This window comes from Mesoplodon densirostris, chromosome 4 (genome assembly GCF_025265405.1).
Source record: "Mesoplodon densirostris isolate mMesDen1 chromosome 4, mMesDen1 primary haplotype, whole genome shotgun sequence".
In the NCBI taxonomy this organism is placed as follows: domain Eukaryota; kingdom Metazoa; phylum Chordata; class Mammalia; order Artiodactyla; family Ziphiidae; genus Mesoplodon; species Mesoplodon densirostris.
Genome location: NC_082664.1, coordinates 34,541,783 through 34,566,124, shown reverse-complemented (window position 1 = coordinate 34,566,124; position 24,342 = coordinate 34,541,783). Strand labels below are relative to the sequence as shown.

General features: G+C 45.3%; 1 protein-coding gene across 2 annotated transcripts in view; it reads right to left on the bottom strand.

Moving 5' to 3' along the window:
• Nucleotides 1-18,335: 18,335 nt before the first annotated feature.
• DCAF5 (DDB1 and CUL4 associated factor 5) overlaps nucleotides 18,336-24,342 on the bottom strand; it is a 110,064-nt gene continuing 104,057 nt past the window's right edge. For both annotated transcript variants that reach the window (XM_060095940.1, XM_060095941.1), the window contains exon 9: nucleotides 18,336-22,971. In XM_060095940.1, coding sequence (XP_059951923.1) covers nucleotides 21,199-22,971 — 1,773 coding nt within the window. In that variant the 3' untranslated portion in view covers nucleotides 18,336-21,198. The remainder of the gene's footprint in view (nucleotides 22,972-24,342) is intronic.

Sequence of the window (24,342 nt, the reverse complement as noted above, 5' to 3'; positions counted from 1 at the left end):
TAATATGGTTTATCACATTGATTGATTTGTATATATTGAAGAATCCTTGCATTCCTGGGATAAACCCCATTTGATCATGGTGCATGATCCTTTTAACGTGCTGTTGGATTCTGTTTGCTAGTATTTTGTTGAGGATTGTTGCATCTATGTTCATCAGTGATATTGGCCTGTAGTTTTCTTTCTTTGTGACATCTTTGGTTTTGGTATCAGGGAGATGGTGGTCTCGTCGAATGAGTTTGGGAGTGTTCCTCCCTCTGCTATATTCTGGGAGAGTTTGAGAAGAATAGCTGTTAGCTCTTCTCTAAATGTTTGATAGAATTCGCCTGTGAAGCCATCTGGTCCTGGGCTTTTGTTTGTTGGAATATTTTTAATCACAGTTTCAATTTCAGTGCTTGTGATTAGTCTGTTTATATTTTCTATTTCTTCCTGGTTCGGTCTTGGAAGGTTGTGCTTTTCTAAGAATTTATCTTTTTCTCCCAGGTTGTCTTTTTTTTTTAATTAATTAATTTATTTATTTATTTATTTTTGGCTGCATTGGGTCTCCGTTGCTGCATGCGGGCTTTCCCTAGTTGAGGCAAGTGGGGGCTACTCTTCGTTGTGGTGTGTGGGCTTCTCGTTGCCGTGGCTTCTCTTGTTGTGGAGCACGGGCTCTAGGTGCGTGGGCTTCAGTAGTTGTGGCCTGTTGGCTTCAGTAGTTGTGGCATGTGGGCTTCAGTAGTTGTGGCTCACAGGTTCATTAGTTGTGGCACACGAGCTTAGTCTCTCCGCCGCATGTGGTATCTTCCTGGACCAGGACTCGAAACCATGTCCCCGCATTGGCAGGCGGATTCCTAACCACTGCGCCACCAGGGAAGTCCCTAGGTTGTCCATTTTAATGGCATGTAGTTGCTTGTAGTAATCTCTCATGATCCTTTGTGTTTCTTCAGTGTCAGTTGTTACTTCTCCTGTTTCATTTCTAATTCTATTGATTTGAGTGTTCTCCCTTTTTTTCTTGATGAGTCTGGTTAAGGGTTTATCAATTTTGTTTATCTTCTCAAAGAACCAGATTTTAGTTTTATTGATCTTTGTTATTGTTTCTTTCATTTCTTTTTCATTTATTTCTGCTCTGATCTTTATGATTTCTTTCCTTCTACTAACTTTGGGTTTTGTTTGTTCTTCTTTCTCTAGTTCCTTTAGGTGTGAGGTTAGATTGTTTGAGATTTTTCTTGTTTCTTGAGGTAGGCTTGTATTGCTATAAACTTCCCTCTTAGAACTGCTTTTGCTGCAACCCTTAGGTTTTGGGTCATCGTGTTTTCATTGTCATTTGTTTCTGCATATTTTTTGATTTCCTCTTTGATTTCTTCAGTGATCTCTTGGTTATTTAGTAACGTATTGTTTAGCCTCCATGTGTTTGTATTCTTTTACAGATTTTTTCCTGTAATTGATATCTAGTCTCATAGCGTTGTGGTCAGAAAAGAAACGTGATATGATTTAAATTTTCTTAAATTTACCAAGGCTTGATTTGTGACCCAAGATATGATCTCTCCTGGAGAATGTTCCATGAGCACTTGAGAAGAAAGTGTATTCTGTTGTTTTTGGATGGAATGTCTTATAAATATCAATTAAGTCCATCTTGTTTAATGTATTATTTAAGGTTGTGTTTCCTTATTTATTTTCATTTTGGATGATCTGTCCATTGGTGAAAGTGGGTTGTTAAAGTCCCCTACTATTATTGTGTTACTGTCGATTTCCCCTTTTATGGCTGTTAGCATTTGCCTTATGTATTTATCCACCCTTATGTGTTGGGTGCATAAATATTTACAGTTGTTATATCTTCTTCTTGGGTTGATCCCTTGATCATTATGTAGTGTTTTCTTTGTCTCTTGTATTAGTCTTTTTTTTAAAGTCTAGTTTGTCTGATAGGAGAATTGCTACTCCAGCTTTCTTTTGATTTCCATTTGCATGGAATATCTTTTTCCATCCCCTCACTTTCAGTCTGTATGTGTCCCTAGGTCTGAAGTGAGTCTCTTGTAGACCACATATAGATGGGTCTTGTTTTTGTATCCATTCAGCCAGTCTATGTCTTTGGGTTGGAGCATTTAATCCTTTTACATTTAAGGTAGTTATTGCTATGTATGTTCCTATTACCATTTTCTTAATTGTTTTGGGTTTGTTATTGTAGGTCTTTTCCTTCTCTTGTGTTTCTTGCCTAGAGAAGTTCCTTTAGCATTTGTTGTAAAGTTGGTTTGTGGTGCTGAATTCCCTTAGCTTTTGCTTGTCTGTAAAAGTTTTAATTTCTCCATTGAATCTGAGTGAGATCCTTGCTGGGTAGAGTAATCTTGGTTGTAGGTTTTCCCCTTTCATCACTTTAAATATGTCTTGCCACTCCCTTCTGGCTTGCAGAGTTTCTGCTGAAAGATCAGCTGCTAACCTTTTTGGTATTCCCTTGTATATTATCTGTTGCTTTTCCCTTGCTATTTTTAATATTTTTTCTTTGTATTTACTTTTTGATAGCTTGATTAATATGTGTCTTGGCATGTTTTTCCTTGGATTTATCCTGTATGGGACTGTCTGCGTTTCCTGGACTTGACTGACTATTTCTTTTCCCATATTAGGGAAATTTTCAACTATAATCTCTTCAAATATTTCCTCAGTCCCTTTTTTCTCTTCTTCTTCTGGGACCCCTATAATTCGAATGTTGGTGTGTTTAATGTTGTCCCAGAGGTCTCTGAGACTGTCTTCAATTCTTTTCATTATTTTTCCTTTATTCTGCTCTGCAGTAGTTATTTCCACTATTTTATCTTCCAGGTCACTTATCCGTTCTTCTGCCTCAGTTATTCTGCTCTTGATTCCTTCTAGAGAATTTTTAATTTCATTTATTGTGTTGTTCATCATTATTTGTTTGCTCTTTAGTTCTTCTAGGTCCTTGTTAAATGTTTCTTGTATTTTCCCCATTCTATTTCCAAGATTTTGGATCATCTTTACTATCATTACTCTGAATTCTTTTTCAGGTAGACTGCCTATTTCCTCTTCATTTGTTTGGTCTGGTGGGTTTTTATCTTGCTCCTTCATCTGCTGTGTACTTCTCTATCTTCTCATTTTGCTTAATTTACAGTGTTTTGGGTCTCCTTTTCTCAGGTTGCAGGTTTGTAGTTCCTGTTGTTTTTGGTGTCTGCCCCCAGTGGGTAAGATTGGTTCAGTGGGTTGTGTAGGCTTCCTGGTGGAGGGGATTGGTGCCTGTGTTCTGGTGGCTGAGGCTGTATCTTGTCTTGCTGGTGGGCAGGTCCACGTCTGGTGGTGTGTTTTGGGGTGTCTGTGGCCTTATTATGATTTTAGGCAGCCTCTCTGCTAATGGGTGTGGTTGTGTTCCTGTCTTGCTAGTTGTTTGGCATAGGGTGTCCAGCACTGTAGCTTGCTGGTCGTTGAGTGGAGCTGGGTCTTAGCGTTGAGATGGAGATCTCTGGGAGAGCTTTCGTCATTTGATATTACGTGGGGTTGGGAGGTCTCTGGTGGTCCAATGTCCTGAACTTGGCTCTTCCACCTCAGAGGCTCAGGCCTGAATCCCGGCAGGAGCACCAAGACCCTGTCAGCCACATGGCTCAGTTTCCATCTCAGAGTCAGCCTCTTCAAGGAAGCTGAATTAAGTCAAGCACCACTGTATGGGCAGGGCACTGCTGTGGAGCAGGGTTGGCAAACTTCTTTTGTGGAAGGAAAGATAGTGCTTTTGGCTTTGGTGGACCGTATGTTCTCCATTGCATTTACTGAGCTCTGCCTTTCTAGTGTGAAAGCAGCCATAAACAATACATCAGTAAACTGATTTTTAAAAAAATCTTCCCATAAATAAAATTCCAGGTCCAGATGGCTTTAATAGTAAATCAGACCTAACATTTAAGGAAGAAATTGAATCAATTCTACACAGAAAATGAAAAAAAAAAAAAAGGAACACTTCCCAACTCATATTTTGAGGCCAGCACTACCCTGATACCCAAATCAGAAAAAAGGTTTGATTATAAGATCGCAAGAAAAAAAATGAATCCCTAATGAACATAGACCCTTAACAAAATTTTAACAAACCAAATCTGGCAATAGTATAGAAAGGGAAATGAGGCATGATCAAATCTGTTTTATCCCAGGAATGAAAGGGTTTTTTTACCACTTAAAGATTAATCAATGTAATTCACCATACTAGCACAACTGAAAAAAACCCCAAACAACTATATGATCATCTCACTTGAGTTGTAAAATTTTTTGACAAAATTCAAAAGCCATTCAGTAAACAAGAAATAGACAGGAACTTTCTTAACTTGTTAAAGGGCATCTATGAGTAATCTCCAGCCAATATAATACTTAATGGTGAAAGACTGAATGCTTTCCCCCAAAGATTGGGTAAAGAACAAAAATGACCACCTCACCGCTTCTTTTCAACACTGTACAGGAGGTCCTAGACAGTGCAATAAGGAAAGGAAAACAAATAAATGCTATACAGATTGAAAAGGAAACTATCCTTATTCAAAGACAACATGATTGTCTACTTTGGAAGTCCTAAGGTACCTACAAAAAGCTATCAAAACTAATCAATACGTTTGGCAAGATCACATGATACAAAGTCAATATACAAAAATCAAATGTATTTCTACGTTTGGCAAGATCACATGATACAAAGTCAATATACAAAAATCAAATGTATTTCTATATATTAGCAATAAATAGTTAGAAATGAAAATATTAAAACACCCTTTACAATAACACAAAAACTTGATTTCTCAGGGATAGATTTAACATAATATGTGAGGAACTCTATACAGGAAACTATAAAATATTCCTATGAAAATTTTAATAAGACCCAAATAAATGAACATTAAATGGACAGATACACCATGTTTATGGATCGAAAGCCACAATATTGTTAAGATATCAATTCTCCTCAAATTAAGCTATTTTTCAATTGCAAATTGTTCAAAGCAATCCCAATAAGCTGCCAGTTGGCTTTTTTCTTTTTTTTTTTCCCATAGAAATTGACAAGCTGACTCCAAAATATATGTGGAAATTTACAAACTGCTATATATAAAATAGATAAACAACAAGGTCCTACTTATATAGCACAGGGAACTATATTCAATGCCCAGTAATAAATCATAATGAAAAAGAATATATATATATATATATATATATATATATATAAAACCGAATCACTTTACTGTACACCAGAAGCTAACACAGCATTGTAAATCAACTATACTTCAATATAAAAATTTAAATAAAAAATAAAATGTATGGAAATAGAAAGTACCTAGAATAATCAAAACAATTTTATAAAAGAAGAACAGGGAATTCCCTGGCAGTCCAGTGGTTAGGACTCCACGCTTTCACTGCCGAGGGCCTAGGTTCAATTCCTGGTCAGGGAGCTAAGATCCCATAAGCTGTGCAATGTGGCCAAAAAACAAACAAAAAAAAAACAAAGCTGGAAGACTTATCTGATTTCAAGACTTATTACAAAGCTACATAATCAAGACAATGTGGTATTGCTATAAAGATAGACATATAGATCAATGGAACATTATAGAGCCAGAAATAAGCCAATACATATATAGTCAGTGAAATTTTTTACAAAAGTGCCAAGGTTATTTTATGGAGCAACAATAATGTTTTCAACAAATGGTGTGGGAACAACCTGATATCCATATGAAAACAACTAACTTCAACCCTTACCTCACACTTTATACAAATGTTAATTCAAAATAAATCCTAAAATACAATTGATTTTTGTATATTGACTTTGTATCATGTGACCTTGTTGGACTCGCTTGTTAGTTTTGGCTAAGGAGATGGGGGAAAGTGGGGTGGGGATCATGTGTGAGGCTGGCTAATTTAGAACAGGTGGTCAGGGAAGACTTCCTGGGAGAGGTGACATCTGAATAGATTCAAAAGAGGCAGGGGAGCGAGTCCTGGTGCTCTTTGAGAGGGGGAGTCGGTATCTCCCTGAGCTGCCCAGAATTTGCACTCACGACAATGTTGGCAGCAGAAGCAGGGGGCTGAGCCCAGGTCTGACCCCGGAAACAGCCTGAGAGAAGAGGCTTCTTTGGGGTGGGGGCAACGCAGGCTGTAACTGTGGGCACCAAGACTGATTTAGGTAGCAGGCTGATGGCCTGGGGAAGCGGGTGCCTATTGTCTGGGTGGAGTGGTGCACGGAAAGTCATTTGTCACTTCCCTAGGGTGGCACTGACACCAGCACCCTAGCTGGGGTCCCTGTAGCCCCCCTGATGTCCACTGGGACACAGCATGTCACAACATGACACTTTATATATTCATTTACTTATCTGTCATCTGTGCCTTAAAAACATGAGCTCTATGGGGACAGGGACCCTCAAAGAACAAGCAGGTGACTGCAGTTTCCAAGTGATGAGCAATCTGGCAATCCCTCCACAGCCCCACAACCCTATGATTATCCTGGGATTCCTGGGGAGGAAGTCAAAGTGTAGGTCCAGATGGCCAGGCATAGAGGTGGTTCGGGCCCTAGGAAAATATTTGAGCCAGGGGTGATTAGTAATTCCCATCCCACACAGTGAAATTGGAGACTAGGTTGCATATCCTTTACTTCATTTAATTCTCACAAATGTCCTCTAAGGTAGGTTACACTCTCACCATTCCCAGATGAGGAAGCCCCAGCTCAGAGTTTAGATAACTTGTCCAAGGTCACGTAGCTGATAGGCGGCAAAGCTGCTTCTCTCCAGGGCCCAGGGTCTTTCTTTCCACCGAGCTACATACCTTCCATGATGCTTGGCAGGATGAGCTTTAGAATAGGGTTTGAAGCCACGGGTGGTTGTTATGGTGATGGGGCAGGATGGTGAAGGTGAGCTCCAACGGGTGTCCTGAGTGGCTGCTGGCACCTGTTAGACACCAGGAACCCTTGGGCAGGCGAGGAGACTTGGGTCAGATCCTGTTTCACTCAGGCAGCCATCTTGCCCTGGAAACACTGAGGATCACATGATCCTCAGATTTGGCCAAAGGTCCCAGGCCCAAGAGCAAATCCATTCAAATGGAGGGAGAATCATGTGACAAAGGGGATCATTAGCCAAGAGGCTAGCTTGGAGCACCTGTGAATTCACAAGTCTAACAGCACACTTTGAGTCATCAGATACAAATCACCTGGTACTGTGTCTGACACGCAGTAGGTGCTCAATCTCTGGTTGCTATTATTATAATAAAGACAATTTCCTTATGCAGAAATTAAATTGGAAGCTGAAGTTTCTTCTGGGCTGAGAGTTGGAGAGCTCTTCAGGGCCAGGGCTGTGGGAACCAGATGAAATTTGTTCCTAATGAGGGTTCTGTGGAAGCTCAGCAAGTAGTTCTATCAAATTAACAGGCCTGATGGACGCAAGGGAGGAGATTTCTTCCTGAGCCTGGGCCCTGCCATCCTCGTCCCTTGGAAATCAGATTACTGGGCTGGCAGGGCCAGGGACGAAACTGAACTAACACAATTACCAGCCCCAGCTTGTCCATCTCAACCTGGGAAAAGGGCAGGGAGGAGGGGAAGGCAGAGGGGAGTCAGCCTCTCTCAGGAAGTTACAAATCCGAGAAAGCGGACAGGATGAGCCCAGCCCTGCTGCACAGCCCCATCTCCACTCTCCCTTCCTGAGATTAGTTGTCTCATCCCCATGCTGTTCCCACGGAGCACCAGTAACAGAGGCCTCTGTCCTCCCTTGGAAATCAGTGTGGTAATTCCTTTTATAGCTAGGATGCCATCGAGCCTCGGCTTGAATCTCCTTAGTGATGGGGTGTTTGCTTCCCGTCAAGGTCTTCTATTCTATTATTGATTCAAAAGCAGCCAACTGTAGGCAAAACCACTGACATCTGGTCTTAGATTTGCCACAAACCAGATGTAGAGCCTTGGGCAGGCTTTGGCCCCCATATCCTCTCCTGTAAATGGGATCTGAGACCCTGTGGGAAGCACTGTGTTCGTGTTCTCCGTGTCCTTCCACGCTCTCCCACTGGGAAGTGAGTTGTGATTTTCCAGGTGGACTCTGACTCATAGAAGCACATCAGCCCATCACGGTCTCAGGAGTTGACATGGGTGTTGCCCAGGCCGTGGTGGTCCAGGCAGAGCCACCCTTTTCAGACTTCTCTTCAGCGACTGCAGGAAGCTGCTCTTGCCTTATCCCCAGATGGGACCAAGGCAGTGTGTTGCTCTGACTGATGATGAGGGCTACCTCACCGCCATGGAGGAAGCCAGCCTGAGAAAGAGCAGACACACGTGGAGGGCAGAGCCGGGAGAACTGCAGGGAAGGGGATAGAGCCCTGAGAAACCTTCAGGCCACTCTATCCCAGAACTTGTCAGTTACGGGAGAGCCAATAAATCACCATCATTGTTCCATGCAGTTTAAGCCCCATTTTCTGTCACTTGCCACTACTAGTCTCCTAATGGGCAGAGACTCCTTTCAGGCTTAAAAGTGTTGAGATTTTTCCCTAATAGGATATCGGCTTCTCTGCATTTCCGTTCGACTGTAGTTACAGCACTGGACATACCCACTCTGTCTGCAAAGGAAGGGAGACTAGGAATCTGCTGAAAGATTCTCTCATCTCCCACCTAGGTCAGTAAGCTAGGAGGGATAGGAATTTTTCTCGGTCCATTCACAGAAAATGATGCAGAGGAGGAAGAGGAGGAGTCTCTACCACTCAGCTCATTACTGAGCCACTGCATTCCCTTTTTCTGCTGCTGCCAGTTTAAGTTGGGTTTCTGTCATTTGTACCCAAGACACCTGACTCCTAAAACCATTCCACCCATCTTTGTTTCCCAGCACCCACCACTGTCTGGCACATAGCAGACTCTCAATTAAGATTATGCTTTACTTCCCATGATCTGGAGCCTTCTACCAATTTTGCCAAATTCAAGACTGTATTAGTATATGTGGTTGTCTCTTTGGAGGAACAGGTCAAATTTTTGGAAGGCAGGTTCAGTTTACTATCCCAAACTGCTCTAGGTAATTTTATGCCCATTTCTCAGAGAGAGAAACTGAGGCTCAGAGAAGTTAAGTGTGACAAAGCCAGGAAGGAAAGATATGTCTTCTTAGAGTTACACTGCTGACTGATGATAAACTCACTTTTAGTTAATAGAACACCAAAGGCCCTGAATGTCCCTTCCAACTTCCATTGTGAGGAAATCCTCCACCCCAGGCTGGCAGTGAGCCTCTTTGGGCAGTGGAGGACATGGTCCACATGTAGCTGGTCAGTCCTGCCCTGGAGTCAGCTTTGACTCAGTTCCAGGGAGCCTTTGGCCAGTGCTGGGTTTTTGAGCCAGAAGGGCCAGAGGCAAATGCGCACATTTGAGGGCAATGGTCCATGGGCAGGGTTAAGGTAGGTGAACCTCACCCAGTTCCCTATGAAACCAGAAGCACAAAGAGGAAGGACCCACAGGCAACCACTTAAGCATACCCTCCCCCTCCTGTTCTTCTTTGTAAAAGTCTCTATTGAGATATAATTCACATACCATAAGACTTGCCCATGTAATGTGTAAAACAATGGTTTTTGATATATATACTGAGTTGTACATCCATCACTACAATCTAAGTTTAAAACATTTTCATCACCCCAGGAAGAAACCTTACAACCGTTAGCAGTCACTCCCCATTTTCCCTCAAGCCCCCTTCCCCCTAGCGCTAGGCAACCTTAATCTACTTTCTGTTTCTTTAGATTTGCTAATTCCGGACATTTCATAAAAATGGAATCACACAATATGTGGTCACACAATATGTGGTCTTTTGTGCAGGCTTCTTTCACTTAGCATAATGTTTTCAAAGGTCATCCACGTTGTAGCATTAATTAGCACTTTATTCCTGTTTATGGCCAAATATTACCCCATTGTATGGATATACCACTTGCATGTATCCATCAGTTCATGGACATTTGGGTTGTTTCCAATTTCTGGGTATTAGGAATCATTCTGATATGAACATTCGTGTACAAGTTTCAGTGTGGTCCTGGTTTATTTACGTATTCACCTCTGTTCCCCATTCTCATGTTCCTTCCCACATAGGTAACCGTTCCAGTTTACATAATGTGTATCTTTTGTTTTATGTGTTTATGATAAATGTGTGTTCCTCTTGTGTGCGTGCATTTTTAATTTACACATGTGGTGGTATTATGTTGCAGTCCTTATTCTGTACTTTCTTCACTCAGCTCTGTGGTTTTGGGATCCATCTATGTTGCCATGAGCAGTACATCTGGTCCATTGTGCCATCTGCTGTAGGTCCTTGGGGGTGGGCTGCTACCACGTTTTGGACCTCCACTCCCACTTTATTGCCCACTTCCCTGGCACCACATGCAAACCCACAGTGGAATCTGGTATGTGTCCCCTTCTGAACCTGGGTGAGAATGTCTAGAACGTATGTCCAGGAGAGGATGGCTGGGACATATCAATAGAATATGTGCATACTTACTTTGAGTAGCGCCCGACTGTGAACAGTCTCCACTGCTGGCAGGCAACAAGACTGGGGCTGCAGGGAATAGGAATTGTTCTTTTCGTCCATTTTCCCCACATGGAAATAACAGCCAAAACAGATACTCGCCATCCTGATTTGCAAAGCCTCGGGACACCAGTACTGAGATGCACCATGCCTACTGAAGGACAGAGATAGACACATCTTTTTATTTCTTGTCTCACATCACTTTGCTAAGTCTAGGATACTGTCTCCATTTAAACATCCTGGTCTCATAAAGTGAGGTTGTTCTTTATCTATCCCTTGTGGATGACAATTCTGAAGAAAAACTACTGTTCCAAAAACTTTCTTTTGTTCTTGGGATGCAAAGATCTTTGACCCTACAATGACCATTTTCGTGTTTTGTAACTGGGGAGGAAATGCTGGGAGGGAATTGGCTCCTTAAACCCTCCCCAGCACTAGGAGTACCAAGGAACTGGGAAGAGAAGGGAGGATTCAAGGGATCAGCTGGGAATTTTCCCTCGGATTTCTGGTGACTTCCTAGAGATAGATTAAAATCCTTATGGATAGTGGAAACTGTGAAATTTCTTCCCTGGGGAAATTTCCTACATTTTGGGAGGATCAACCATCTGGGCAAAGCTCAGGGTTAACACATCACTGTGGGTCTCCTGGGGGAGTGGTTTCTTTTTAAGGGACTCGCTCAGAGCTTACCCTACATCCCTACACCCAGGGGTGCCTCTTTTCACACAGTAGATAGGCGTCATCCGAAGTCTTTTGCCAAGAATCCATTTGTGTGTAACGTGAATCCCTTTGTCCTCATTTTGGTTTGCTAAGTTTGGATTTCTCATAATTGTCTTTTCCTAAGTGAAGGCCATACTCCTACCAGACAGACCAAAGCTCTGTTGGACAATCCCAGCAAGTCACTGGAAGCGTGGGGCGGACAGCAGGGAGGAGTCACGGTGGCTGTGAGGGTCTAGGCTCCCTCCGCCTGTGGCCACTTCTTTCCCCTCACTGGCTTCTGGTTTTCAAATTCTAGCTCTGCGGAGCGGCTTCTGTGGCTGGCTCTATTTGGAAGTATTTAGGACAAAGAAAGAACCCAGCATTTCGAAACACTGAGCTTTATTTCCATGTCACTTTCTCATAAATGCTGAGAGGGGATAGATTAGGAAGAGGAGATGACACAGTTAGTTGGAGAAGTCACCAGGACTTCCTACTTCCATTTTTCCTTGACATTTCACTTAATACCGGCATCATGGACATGAAGCCAAAGGTCAGCCGGTCACTGGACCTGGAAGAAGATTATGATGACAATAATAGCAGCTCTCTTTACCCAGTGCCTACTTCATGATGGATGTTGTGCTAGATGAGACATATATATACACACACACACACACACACACACATATATATACATATGTATTTATATATATATATATATATATTTTTTTTTTTTTCCCCACTAACCCAGACAGTAACATTGCAAGGTAAGCCTCATCTCTATTTTGTATAGCCTACAACCCCAGGCTATGCTGGACCCTCACAGTCCCCCCTACCATGGCCCTCATCTCTCCCTGACTCACTCTTCTGCTATTCTAAGGTGGCTGGGCTCTGACTCAGAGCATGCGGGAAGGAGGTTTCTTGGCACCAGCAAGGGACGCAGAGCTCAGGAGACAGCTGAGAGTTAGAATAAGCTTGTTAGTTCCCTCTGTGCCGGGACTGAGGGGAAGCAGCAGCAGAAGAGAAATGCCCAGAAGTGGGCGGAAAGGGGCAAAGGAGGCTCTGATCACCAGAAGGCAGGGATGGTGCAGAAGCTGCTTCTCAAATCTCACCCTCTGCTCTCACTGCCCCTCACAGAGCAGGACCCACAGCGTGTCCAAGTGGGGAGGACTGAATGCCAGAAGCAGCTTGGAAAACTGGGCAGCTGAACCTCTCCTAGGCCTTGAAGTCACACTGAGGACTGAGAAGAAGAAAATCCCTGTGACTGGCAGCTCAGCAGGTGTCACAGATGTGGGCTGGGCTCAAGTGTTCCCTCCACCGCCCCTCTGCAATGACCTGGTCCTTGAGCTCAATGCTACTCATAAGAGGGGGAAGGAAGGGAGACTGGGGAGGAGAACGCTCTGGGGAGGGAGCCCACAGTGCTCTTCGTGTGGCGGCAAGGAGAGCATGAAGGAGGAGACCCTGGGGCTCACACGCCTCCTTTTCTGGACTGGGAGCTCCACTGGATGGCGCTGGCAGGACCACAGTGTGCAGCTGAGCGGGTGGTGCCTCCCACCGCGCTGGGAGGGGCCAGCCATGTAGACCACAGTGTGAATGGCAACCGCTAGGGTTAGACACTCCACAGGCTGCAGGGTATAGTAGTCCTGCCCTCCGGGCCTAGAGAACATCTTACAGAGTCTACCGGCTCTTCTAGATTTTGAAGGTGGGAACACTCGGACTTGAGCACCGTCCAGGAATTGAAGAGGCCTCCTGAAGAGGCTGTCATCGGTCATAAGGTCAAGTGTTATTGGCAAGGGCCTGGCCAGAGATCTTCCTGACTGCCAAGGCCTTGTCCCTGGCCCCAAAGGCACCCAGGACTGAAATGGTAGAGTGCTTGACCTTTCCCTGCATCAGCAATCACCAGAGCCAACCCCCATTAAAAAGAGAAAGTCTATGGACTTCCCTGGTGGCGCAGTGGTTAAGAATCCGTCTGCCAATGCAGGGAACACGGGTTCAAGCCCTGGTCCGGGAAGATCCCACATGCCGCGGAGCAACTAAGCCCGTGCGCCACAACTACTGAGCCTGAATGCTGCAACTGCTGAAGCCCACGTGCCTAGAGCCCGTGCTCCGCAACAAGAGAAGCCACCACGATGAGAAGCCTGAACACCGCAGTAAAGAGTAGCCCCCGCTCACCGCGACTAGAGAAAGCCCTCGCGCAGCAACGAAGACCCAACACAGCCATAAATAAATAAATAAATAAATAAATAAATAAATAAATAAATAAATAGAAAGTCTAAGTAATCTCGGATACACATGAGCTAATCCTCTTGAATGAAGTCAGAGCTTTGCCTCTTAACCCTGATGCTCCAATGGTTCCATCTATTTCCTAAGTTCAACTGTTTTCCAAAGGAGACCCCAGAGGCATGCTAACCAGTGATCCTCTGTCTTTTCACGTCCCCATCCCTCTTCCTGGTTCCCCCTGGCTCCTGTTGTCCAGGGTACCAACATCAAGATCAACCCAGCCAACCATCCTCTTCCCTCCCTTCTGAGTGGAATACAAGAACTGTCTTTCCCCCGAATTCTTCATACATATTAACCTGAGAGATGAAGAGGTAAAAATAGCGTAGATGTTTAGCAGGCAGGGGGTCCTAACCCCCACCCCTCTGGGATACCTCCAGTGTACTCTCCTGTCTGAGGGGGAAGCGAGGTTGCCGACCGGATCCCAAATTAGGGGAGAAGAGAGAGGAAGTCAGCAGGTCAGAGGTAGCTGTTGACTGGACTCAATTGACCTCATGAGGGAAACACAGAGCACCCCGACTCAGTAGGAGCCCAAGCCTAGGACATCTTCTCTGGTCTCTCGGCAGAAAGACAAGCTGGGGAAGTTGTAGGATTTGGACGCTGGCCTGAAGAGAAGGACACATTTGCCTTTGTGTCAACTCTTGCCCCCATGGTCAGCCAGATCGGAATGAGGCAGTCTCTGCCAGCTCTTCCACCTGCTGGGGCTGCCCAGCCGTCCCCAGGAAGGCTAAACTAGGTAGCACCTGCCCATGGAATTCCAACCCAGGCAGGTGCTTGAGGAACAAAGTGCTGGAGTTTCCTTTGAGCAGGGAAGTTTAGAACTCAGATAAAGAGGAAGGGAGCTGAACTGTAAGCTGCTTCTCAGAGCTAGTTTAGGAAAAAGATCTTACCAGGACCCAGCAGCCAAGAGGAACACAGCAATTTGAACCAGTCTTCTTTGGCCTGCAACTGGGCAGATTCCATTTAAAATTTGTTCCTTCCTTTTCTGGTCCTTGGGTGCTTACACCTGGAAAAGTCTTCTCCCGTTGTTGAGCGCCAGTGTACCTAAAACCTAATGGCTTCAGTTCCCACACTCTGGTCCCTTTGATCTTTTCTTCCAGTCTCCCAACATGTTTATTGCTCCCCTCTGAAATGCACCCAAGAGAGTTGTTGACATTTCTGGGCGCTGAAACATCAAGACGGCATTCAGCAACCTAGGAGCCTCCAGAGTTGCTGAGAGGTGCAGGGACAAGTCACGTTAGTCTGAGTGTAAGGGCCCTGGTGCTGATTTTCTGGGGGTGAGGGTGGTCCAAGCTCAGCGGACTCTGGTTTCCCTTTGCACAAGGCTCTTCCCTCCTTGCGCTGCCTCCCTACAGGCCATCTTCAATCCCTTGCTACAGCTGCATATTGTCATCAGAGCCCCCCCTGGAGTCACACTGGTTGAGGGTGGGAAGATCAAGGAAAGAAGGTAAGCGCCCCCTCCAACCAAAGAACCACATCTAGAAACAGCAAGATGTGAGGAGAGCACTAGCCTCAGAGGCCAGGCCAAGCCACTAAGTGGCCTTGGGCTCTCCATCTCAAAAGCGAGGGCACTGGACTGAATGATACAGCTAAGCACCCCTATGTCCTTCAGGACCACTCTTCCCTACCCTTGTTCTAGTTTCTCTTCTGGCACATGTGTTTTATTTGAAAAGCTTTCCCCCCCAAAAGTATAATTCCACTGCCTTTTTTCCACCATCAATTCAAACCCCTCCTCTCTCATATTCCTCTGTCTGCCCTCTCCAAGGCCGCACATGTGGCCTTAAATCTTTATTCCAGATCTGTCCTGAGGGTTTAGCTGGCCGGGACTGAACTCTTGACCCTTTTTCCCCTTGGCCTAGTCAGACTTCTGTTGGCTTTTTTACGGTTTAGCTTCTTCTTGAATCAGATGTTACAGAATATTTAACACACATACACATGCGAAACAGTCCTGCATGGAAAACCCCGGTCAGAACTTTTCTCGGGCACAAACACAGAACATTTCCATGGCTTGTCACTTTTCTGATTCTCTAGGGCTGGCCCAATGCCAGACCGGGGAATTTTAACTCTGAAGGCCAGAGAGAAGTTTGCTGTCCCAGCTCCTGAGGTCTGGGTCATCTCCAGTACCACCATATTAAGACTGTAGTTTAATGAAATCTGCTAGTTCTCCCCCATCCCCTGAAGATTTGCTGTAGTAAGCAAGGATCTGTGGGCCCTGTCAGCCAAGCCTGGCTTTTTTTTTTTGAAGCTCTCAGACAGAGCCTTTAGACAGTTGGCTCCCCAAGTTGGAGGTGGTGTCCAAGGCCCCAAACTCAGCTCCAGTCAGGACCACTATAATGGGGATAATTTACTCTTTCCTGTGGTTTCAGAGTAAGGTTTGCTAATAAACAGTAAGTTCTTTCTCTGTTTCTATATTCCTTGGCAGACCCCATCGAAAAAAGCCTTCTTTGTGGTGTGCACGTTGCTTTCAACAGCACTGAGGGCAGAATAGAGAGGATGTGCTAATGACAGCAAGCACTTCAGTGTTTTCCATACATCAGGCTCTGTTCTAAGCCACACACACACACACGTGTGCCCACATGTTTAACCCTCTAACAATGTGCTGAGACAGGTATTCTTCCCCCCATTTCACAAATGAGGAGCTTGAGGCTCCGAGCAGTTGTACACTTGCCAAAGATCTTGGCTCACAGACTGGTTCTGGTGGGCAATATAGGGATGGCTCAGGTATGAGAACTCATTGGAACAGGATGTAGACAGGCCATGAGATGGAAGGAATGAGATTTTAGAGTTAAGAGGGACCTGCATTTCACAGCTCCAAAGAGTCTGAGTGATTTGCCCAAGGTTCATGAAGCTACTCCACTGAAGAAATCAGTACAGAATCCACGTCTTTTGCTACTTCAATGCCATTTCCATCCGACTCACAGGTCTCTCTTAGGAGGAAGAGAAAAGAACAGACATTAGCTTTAGCAATTTAAGGTGGGGTCTTGGAGAGACTAGAAATGTTAGAAAATACTGACTCTGGGACATGAAGAAAAAATAAGTTTAAAAAGTGGTAGGGGGAGGCCCCGAATAGTGTCGCTAGCCATAGTGTCTAGGAATAGTTCAATAGGGAGATGTTACCCTTTGAAAGCCTATGCCAATTGTCAACAAACACACACTCATCTGGTTTAGGTACATGTTTAAGTGTGCTGGTGCTCAGGTCATTATATGATTGTTATTTCACGGAATTTATGCATTCCAGCAAAGGGAATTTCTCCCAAACCAACCCTGCATTTTTATTGACTTCCATTTTAAACTTGGGATTTTTTTTTTTTTTTTTGTGGCTGCACTGCAGAGTTTTCAGGATCTTAGTTCCCCGACCAGGGATCGAACCCAGGCCCTCAGCAGTGAAAGAGCAGAGTCCTAACCACTGGACTGCCAGGGAATTCCCTTACTTAGGGATTTTCAAGAATCTTTATGGCCTAGTGTTTTAGAGCCCAATCCATGGCATGTTCAATACTAGTTCTGTGGATCTGGAGAGCAGTTTGAAGGCACCTAGCATTCCATTCCTTCTACTGCAGTCTTCCTAATCTCCTTCCCTCCAAATGTCTTCCATGCCAGCTTCCCTAGACGTTCCCAAGAACGTCTCTCATGCTTAAGCATCTGGGTTGGCACCCAGATCTCTTAGTATTTTATTGCCTTTCTCCAGCCTTGGTGGAGGTACTAACAAAGCCAGACACAGGGAGTCTTGAAAGCTAGCATTCTGTACTTCAGCTGGAATATTCCATTAGCTCATGGCTTTGGGCTCCAGAAAAGAGTCACTTCCCAATTTTAGTAGTATGAAATACAAGATACCCGATTTCCTTACAACGTGACTGTCTTGTAGATAAGCACTGCAAGACCCTTCTGCACAGCTCAAGTAAACTCTGTCGAGTGAACAGAACTGAGAAACTCCTCCTGTTGTCCCTGGCCACATTAGTGCTGGCCCCAGTGAAGTTTATCTTTGCCTGTCAGCCTCCATTCTGAGAAGCATCTTACCACCTTTGTACTAACAGTGAATTGCAATCAGGGTGCAGATGGCTTAGATTTTCTTTTCATATACATTTTTCTTTTGCTGCATGTGGGAAGCACTGTTCTTTGAAGAATTTCAAATTTACTTCCAAGCCACTTAATGTTATTTTTACTCTAGTATGAGTGCTCCAGGACAAATGAGCACCTAGACTGAAACATCCCACCTGAGAGAAACCACACAGCTTGTCCGAAGCCCTTATCCTGCTGCTGTGGGCAAGTCTGGACTCACCGAGCCTTACTTCACCTTAGTATTTCAAAGCTGGCACATTACCATGCTTAGGTCCTAAGGGAAGGACAGTCTTCCTTTGGAAGCATAGATTTTCCTCACAAGAGTCTTGCTTGGCAAGAATTTTTCAGTTAACTGAAGGAGGCAGCTTTACAGACAGGATATATATATATATATAAGGTGGGTTTTTTTTTTTTTCTGTTAAGAAAAATAGTTTGCAATGCATGTCTGGGACAGGGCAGGAAAAGCAACTTGATATTTGGAAACATGAGAAAACATTATTCTTTGGAGGCTGTTTGTAATGTCACTTCACTGCATCATTCCCTCAGTTCCAGCTAATAAGAGTCAATTCCAGGATTTCACTATCCTGAGTCCGTCTAAATCTGGTGAAGGAGACCAATTAGGTACCTCCTCCTACCCCAAATGTTGTTGTCCCAATGTAACCTTTGTCGCAACACCTAGAAGTGACAATGATCATTGGCATAGATGTAGTGCACCACAGTTTTTCTTCTAGTCTTCAGTGTGGCTCTGAATCAAGTTTTCAATTAGGCAAGAATTAAAACAGGAAAGAAATGAAGGAGGAGGGGTGTCTAAGCAACCAAGTCTTCCCTGGAAGAGAAGAGGAAGCCATTAGAAGTGAATAATAGGTTTATTTGCATATACACAAGAGAAGAGCTAGCGTTGCCGGGAGAGAGGTGGGGCTTGTGAGGAGGTAAGGCTTCAGCAGAGGAAGGCACCTTGACAAACAAGGGACTCCGGGCTTAGTAAATCAAGCACAGTTGCAACCTTCTTTTGCCCCAAGCCCACTACTCATTTAACTCATTTACCTGTTGTCCTAGAGACATGGGAATCATTTACAAAACCAGGTGGAAAATAAAGTGGAGGGAAGGTTTTATAAATCTGGACCAGCCACTTAAAATTTTACGTACAGGATGCAGGAAAAAAAATGGTAAGAGGCACTTTTGAATAGCTCATAACCTAATCAGTGCCATCTGCCCTGTTAGTAAAAATACCTATCATGGAAGAATCTGAGGATTAAATGTGCCTCCAAAGTTGGCGTCTCAATTCTGCAAGTTTAGGCGAAGGGACCCTGGAAGTGGTAATTCCTGCCAGGTTTCCAAGACCATGATCAGAAAGGAGATTCCTGGAAATGAGAGTGGAATGGCTACAGAGACCAGCATCCCTCAGCCTGCTTCTGTGGGTATGCTGCGGGGCCTATCTCTTGGCAAGCTGAACCTGGGATGTCTCCCAAGGATGGAAGCCATCCTTGCTAAAAATGTCTTTCTTGGATACCAAAGTTGAACCAGAATGAACTTGGACTTCTCTTTTGAGTACCCAAATGAGATAATGGCTCTTAACATGAAAAGACCAAGTTCTGCATTTGGGAACAGTAACTACCAAGTGGCTAGTTCCCAGCGGAACTTTACTTCTTCCTCTCCAGAAAGATATGCGGATTGTCCTTAGAGAAGTCAGAAGTGGCTAGCTACTGACTAGATTAAATAATACAAAACAAAGATTGGGAAGGGGAATGCTGACTAGGAAGGGGAAGAGAAACACACACTGAGTGATTATATCTTTTTTTTTTTTGTATATAAAGGATTAAAAAATTCCAATTTAATAAATTTTGGAAAAGCAAATGTAAAATGACTTGGGCTTATAAAACCAGAATTTACAATTATCCGTGAATAGTCAAAGACAAATCATAGAACCGTTTTGATTACAGATTAAAGTAATTCTAATGGTTACACAATCACTTTCCCACTCCCCGGTGAGATTACAGTTGTTAACTTGTAAGCATCCCCACTGCTACTCACACTCCTTCGTCTCCTTCTCCTAAGACAATGTTTTTACACCCAAGTCACATCACACACACCAGGCACATCTTTCTTTTCACAAAGCTTAGCAAGGTGATATCTCCTTTTGGCTTAGATCAACAACCTTCCTTTATAAATAACCCCCCTTCCCCCGTGACTAAATTCACCCAAGTCGTCATCCTCCACAGGCTGTCTCCCCTTGGTCCCAGTTCCAGTAGGACAGGTCCTTCCCTAAAAAGAATGCTGGATCAGCGAGGCCACACCAGTCACATGCTAGGTCCTCTCTAAGCCAGTGCGGCTGGTCTCCTAAAGGTCTAGCACCTTTGTGCTCAAGAAAGTTGTAGTGTTCTCTCTCTCCCTCATTTCTTCCCAGTATTCTCCTGCCTTTTCATGACATCCACGCCATCAAGGTATCTGTCATCCTAGGTCTTCCCGTCTTGTACAGGCCTTCATTAATAACCAAGTGAGTGTGACCACCACTGCAATGCTGAAAAGCTCCTGGTCTTTCCCTCTCAATCTTTATCTACCTTAATGAAACAGAGCCAGTGACTCCTCTCTCCATACTCTCTGCCTCCTAACAGACCTACTCAATAAGAATCTGTTACTTCGCGATGCCTCCTGCTCTGCAAGATCCAGTCAGAACACCACAGTCTCTGTGGACAGCAAGCCTGAGGGAAGATGCCAGTCCCACCAATTCTGACCATTTTGGGTTGAATTAAATGAAGGCAGTACCATACTCTGCTCCTTCCTATACTTCTTCATTAACACACCTATAACATTCACTTTAGTAGTCTGAGCACAAATCTCTTGAGAGCCGTCTTTCCCCTCTTTCAATAAGCCTAGATGCTACCACATGGGGCCAGGAAGAGCCTGCTGGCTTTCTGAGTGCCTCGTAGGAACTAGCACCTAACTTGTTAAAGTGTTACCCACAACTAGTTATATTTTATGGCCTCCCTACAGCATGGTATCGTGCCATTGCTCAATTTGCAACCAGTGAAATCAGGGATCTATCTATGTTCTCTCAAATCTGATCTTAAGTGCTAACCTCTCATTAGCATTAAAAACGCTCCACTTTTAGTATGTCTACATTAAATGCTCAATGAAGAAGTGCTACTGAGAAAACATGGAAGGTTTCTTTAAGAAAGGAACCATGCTTTCCTTTCCAGCACAGCCAGTGGGCTGAAGGCCTATTTCCATTCCCGTCTCCATTCTTTCAGCATAAATCCACTACTCACTGGCAACACAACCTGATTTAGCAGGCACTCATTATTAAGACCAGAACACCTATGGCATGTAAATGGGGTGAGATGGCAAAAAATACAGATCCATAGAGCCTTTCTGATGGAGAATAGAAAGAAAAGTCTGAGACAATGAGCTCACACGTGCCAGCGCACACACACAAGAACAAGTCAAACATCTCAACAAGGATTTACTTTAACAGAATCTGCACAGGTACACTATGCTCAAGTCTTACTAGAAAGGAGTCACTTGGATTTTTTTCCCTTTCTTAACACAGCACAGCCAATGGCCAGCTAAACATCAGACCCATTGTTGAATAGAAGGGAGCAGCATCAGACACAAAACTTCAGGCCCTGGTTTTATGTGCCTTTAATACTATTTTTCCTTTCCTCTGTGTTCACTAAACAGGATTTAAACATTTTTATAAAGCTACTTTTCATAGCTTTTTGTTTTCCCTTTGTATTTATCATGTTTTTAGTTTCTTCTCTGAGGAGGAATTCTCCGAATCTGTGTCTTCCAATTCGATTCGGTGCCTTTTGAGGCCACTATGGCCATGAACAGCCCTGCTGCTGTCTGTGTCTGGGGGGTCAGTGGGGTCCTCTCTCGTTCCAGCACTGGGGGTCTCACAGGCCATTTCAGACCCACAACAATCTTTGTGTAGGAGCATCCCCGTCAGGGACAAGTTATCACGATCAGTGTCCGAACGTCCTGGGGACGAGCAGGCCACCGCCTCTAGCTCCCCAAAGCTCTGCCCATTGCTGTGGGGATGAGGGGGCCGGGGGTGTAAGCGCCCATTGTTGTGGTTGGCACAGATGATTTCGAGGCTCCTCTCCTCACTGTCATCAGACTGGGTCCTCAGACAGTTGCCAGACCCGCTGCTGAGAGCGGAGCCAGATGCCTTGGGGACAGGAGGGGAGGGTGGCTCCTCAGCCCGGCTGCTCAGGGCCTTGCTTAGGGCCTTTCCATTGAGCTTCTTGGTCTCAAAAGAGTGTTCTACAGAGCCACCAGTGTTACTCGTGTCCTGAGAGGTGTCCTCTGGTGCCTCAGCCCAAGGGTGACCGCTGGGCTCATGGCCTGGGCCATTGCCGGGATTTATGGCAGAAGTCCCTTCTTTAAAAGCGTCCTTGCTGTGGCCTGCGGGGGGCAGGTCCTGGCTCCTCTGGGCCATGGTCGTGTTTAGACAGGCTTCCTTACTGGAAGAAGGGGCTGGGTTGTCCTTGTGGCTGGTTCCTGCTCTCCCTTCATCTGCCTCCCCAGACACAAGCGAGCTCTCTCCCTCTTTGTTATTTGAGTAGGAGATATAGGAGTAGCGGAGCCACTTGTAAGCTTTATAAATCTTACGCTCAACTGACTCTATGTCGGAAGTTGGCGATGCTCGGCTTGGCTGAATCTCCAGAGTGGACGTGTTCCGCTCAGGAGAGGAGGTGGGGGTAGAAGAGAGGTCATCTACTTTGATCTGGGGGTAATCATAGTTGTCTTCTCCAATGCAGGTGTCGGTGGGCTTGGTCGGGGCACCAGGCCTCTCCTCTCGAGGCATCTTCTGCCGGCGCCGCATGGCATTCCGCTGCCGGGTGGACGCTCGGCGTTCATTCAGCTCCTCCTCGTCCTCGGAGCTGCTGGGGCTGCCGGAGCTGCTGGACTCGTCTTCAGGGCTGGGAGACCGTGGCCGGGGGAAGAGATCTGTGTCCAGTTCAACCTCACAGGCGTTCTCTTCTGAATCGGACTCGTTGGAAAGGGCCAGGAGGCGTTTGTCCTGGTAGCGCCGCAGGGCAGACAGGCGCTGCTGGCGAGCGGTGGCATCCTCGCACGTGGGCGGTGGCGGAGTTGAAGCCACCACATTTGTGGCAGTGACCCGCAGGGGCCCCAGGTGGAAGGCGCTGTCAGCAGACTCATCCACTGTGGGCGGAGGGGAGCGGGGCAGCGAGGCTGAGGACTCGGAGTCGGTGTAGCCCGAACGCTCACTGACCCCTGCGTGCAGCTGGAGGATGGTGCTTTCGCTGAGGTCGCTGTCTGAGTCGGAGCTCCAGCCCTCGATCTCGCGACGCACCAGGGAGTCAAAGAAGGCCATCATCCGGGGGTCTTCCTGCACAGACTGGTTGGCGTAGTCGTGGGACAGGCCACTCCCACTGTTCAGCACAAGGCTGATGTACTCTTCGTGGGTATAGAGACAGCGAGAATCATCCTCAATCCGACCGTCCAGATCTCCGGTACATCCTGGCTGCTTGTATGGGCTCCAGATCTGCACAGAAGGCGAAAACAAAACCAATGAGGGCTGATTAGAATGTATTCTAAAGCTGTCGGCCATAAAGAACACTAAGGCAGAGCTTCCCCAGACTCTCCCTGTCACTGAGCCAGGATTTGCTAACCAACTTTAAAAATTTAATCCAGACTGGATTATGTGGGCCACATATGAAAATGGAAGCTTCCAGATTCAAATGTGGGGCAAAGCATGGTCTAGGACACAGCATTAGCCTAGTTTCAGGAGACCCAAGTCCTGTCTCTAGGCCCAGGATAAACACACACCCTGTCTGCCACTACCCCTCTTCCCTTTAGCTTCCTCTATTAGTAGCTTGGAAATTACAATAACCCCCTTCATAATCTCAGAGGACAGAGGATGACTTGAAGATTGGCCAATGTGTTCAAAACTCTCAGAAGACTGGAGAGGTACCACTTTTCCAAAGTGAAAAGAGACCCAGCAGTCAGTCCTCTGCGACAGTTAATATTTCAGCCTATAACTCTACTTCTCCCCAACTGCAACATTTCTATTTTTAACTAATGGGAATTGCTTACTGGAGCTTGATAAGAATAGCCAGCTGCCTACACTGCAGTTCCCTCTTGGACGTGCAGGCATCAGTTACCCAGGAATGTGGGTTCTCTTAACCAGGGAGCTGCTGGCTTGCTCCGCAACTCTTCTGTTAGCTGCAGGAATAGGTAGGACACACCTTCCAAGACCACAGACCCATCCCTTAATACCCTTCCACTCCATGGTCAGAGACATGGGCGCATAGCCGAAAGGTGGCAGAACTAGGATTCAAACGAAGGTCTGTCTGAACGCAAAAGCCCAACTTTACAAGTTGAATAAGTTATGCAAAAACAATGTTCAAGGTAATTAAGCTGTCACTGCAAATGAGAACGATGAGCTTCCCCTGACTGCCAGACTGGTCCAGGGCAGCACAGAGAAGCTCAGTTACATCAGCTGGTAGTCATGGCAACTCAGATGAAATTCCAGATGATTTTCTTGCCTTGACAGGCTGGTGTCTATATTTAGATGGCACCCAACCCAGAAAACAGTGGCTCCTCATTCCCTATCCTCTGTCAAGACAATGGCTTTGTTTCGGCAAAGTTGTCCAAGGACAAATTCGCCTTCTTGTAAGCCGTTCCTGAGGCCCTTTCCCTCCGTGATTTACTTTGATCTCCTGGGAGACAAGTGGTTCTCTGTTCAATCCCCAGTTCAAGAGGGGATGAAGAAATCTTCTAGGCTAAGTGTCTTCACCAGTTCCCAACTCAGATTCATTCCTCCTTCAACTTTGTTCCCTGCCCACAACTCCTCAGGTGTTCTCCCATCTCCAGCTTCATAATCTTACCCAGGGGAGTTTTAAGGCAGTGGCTC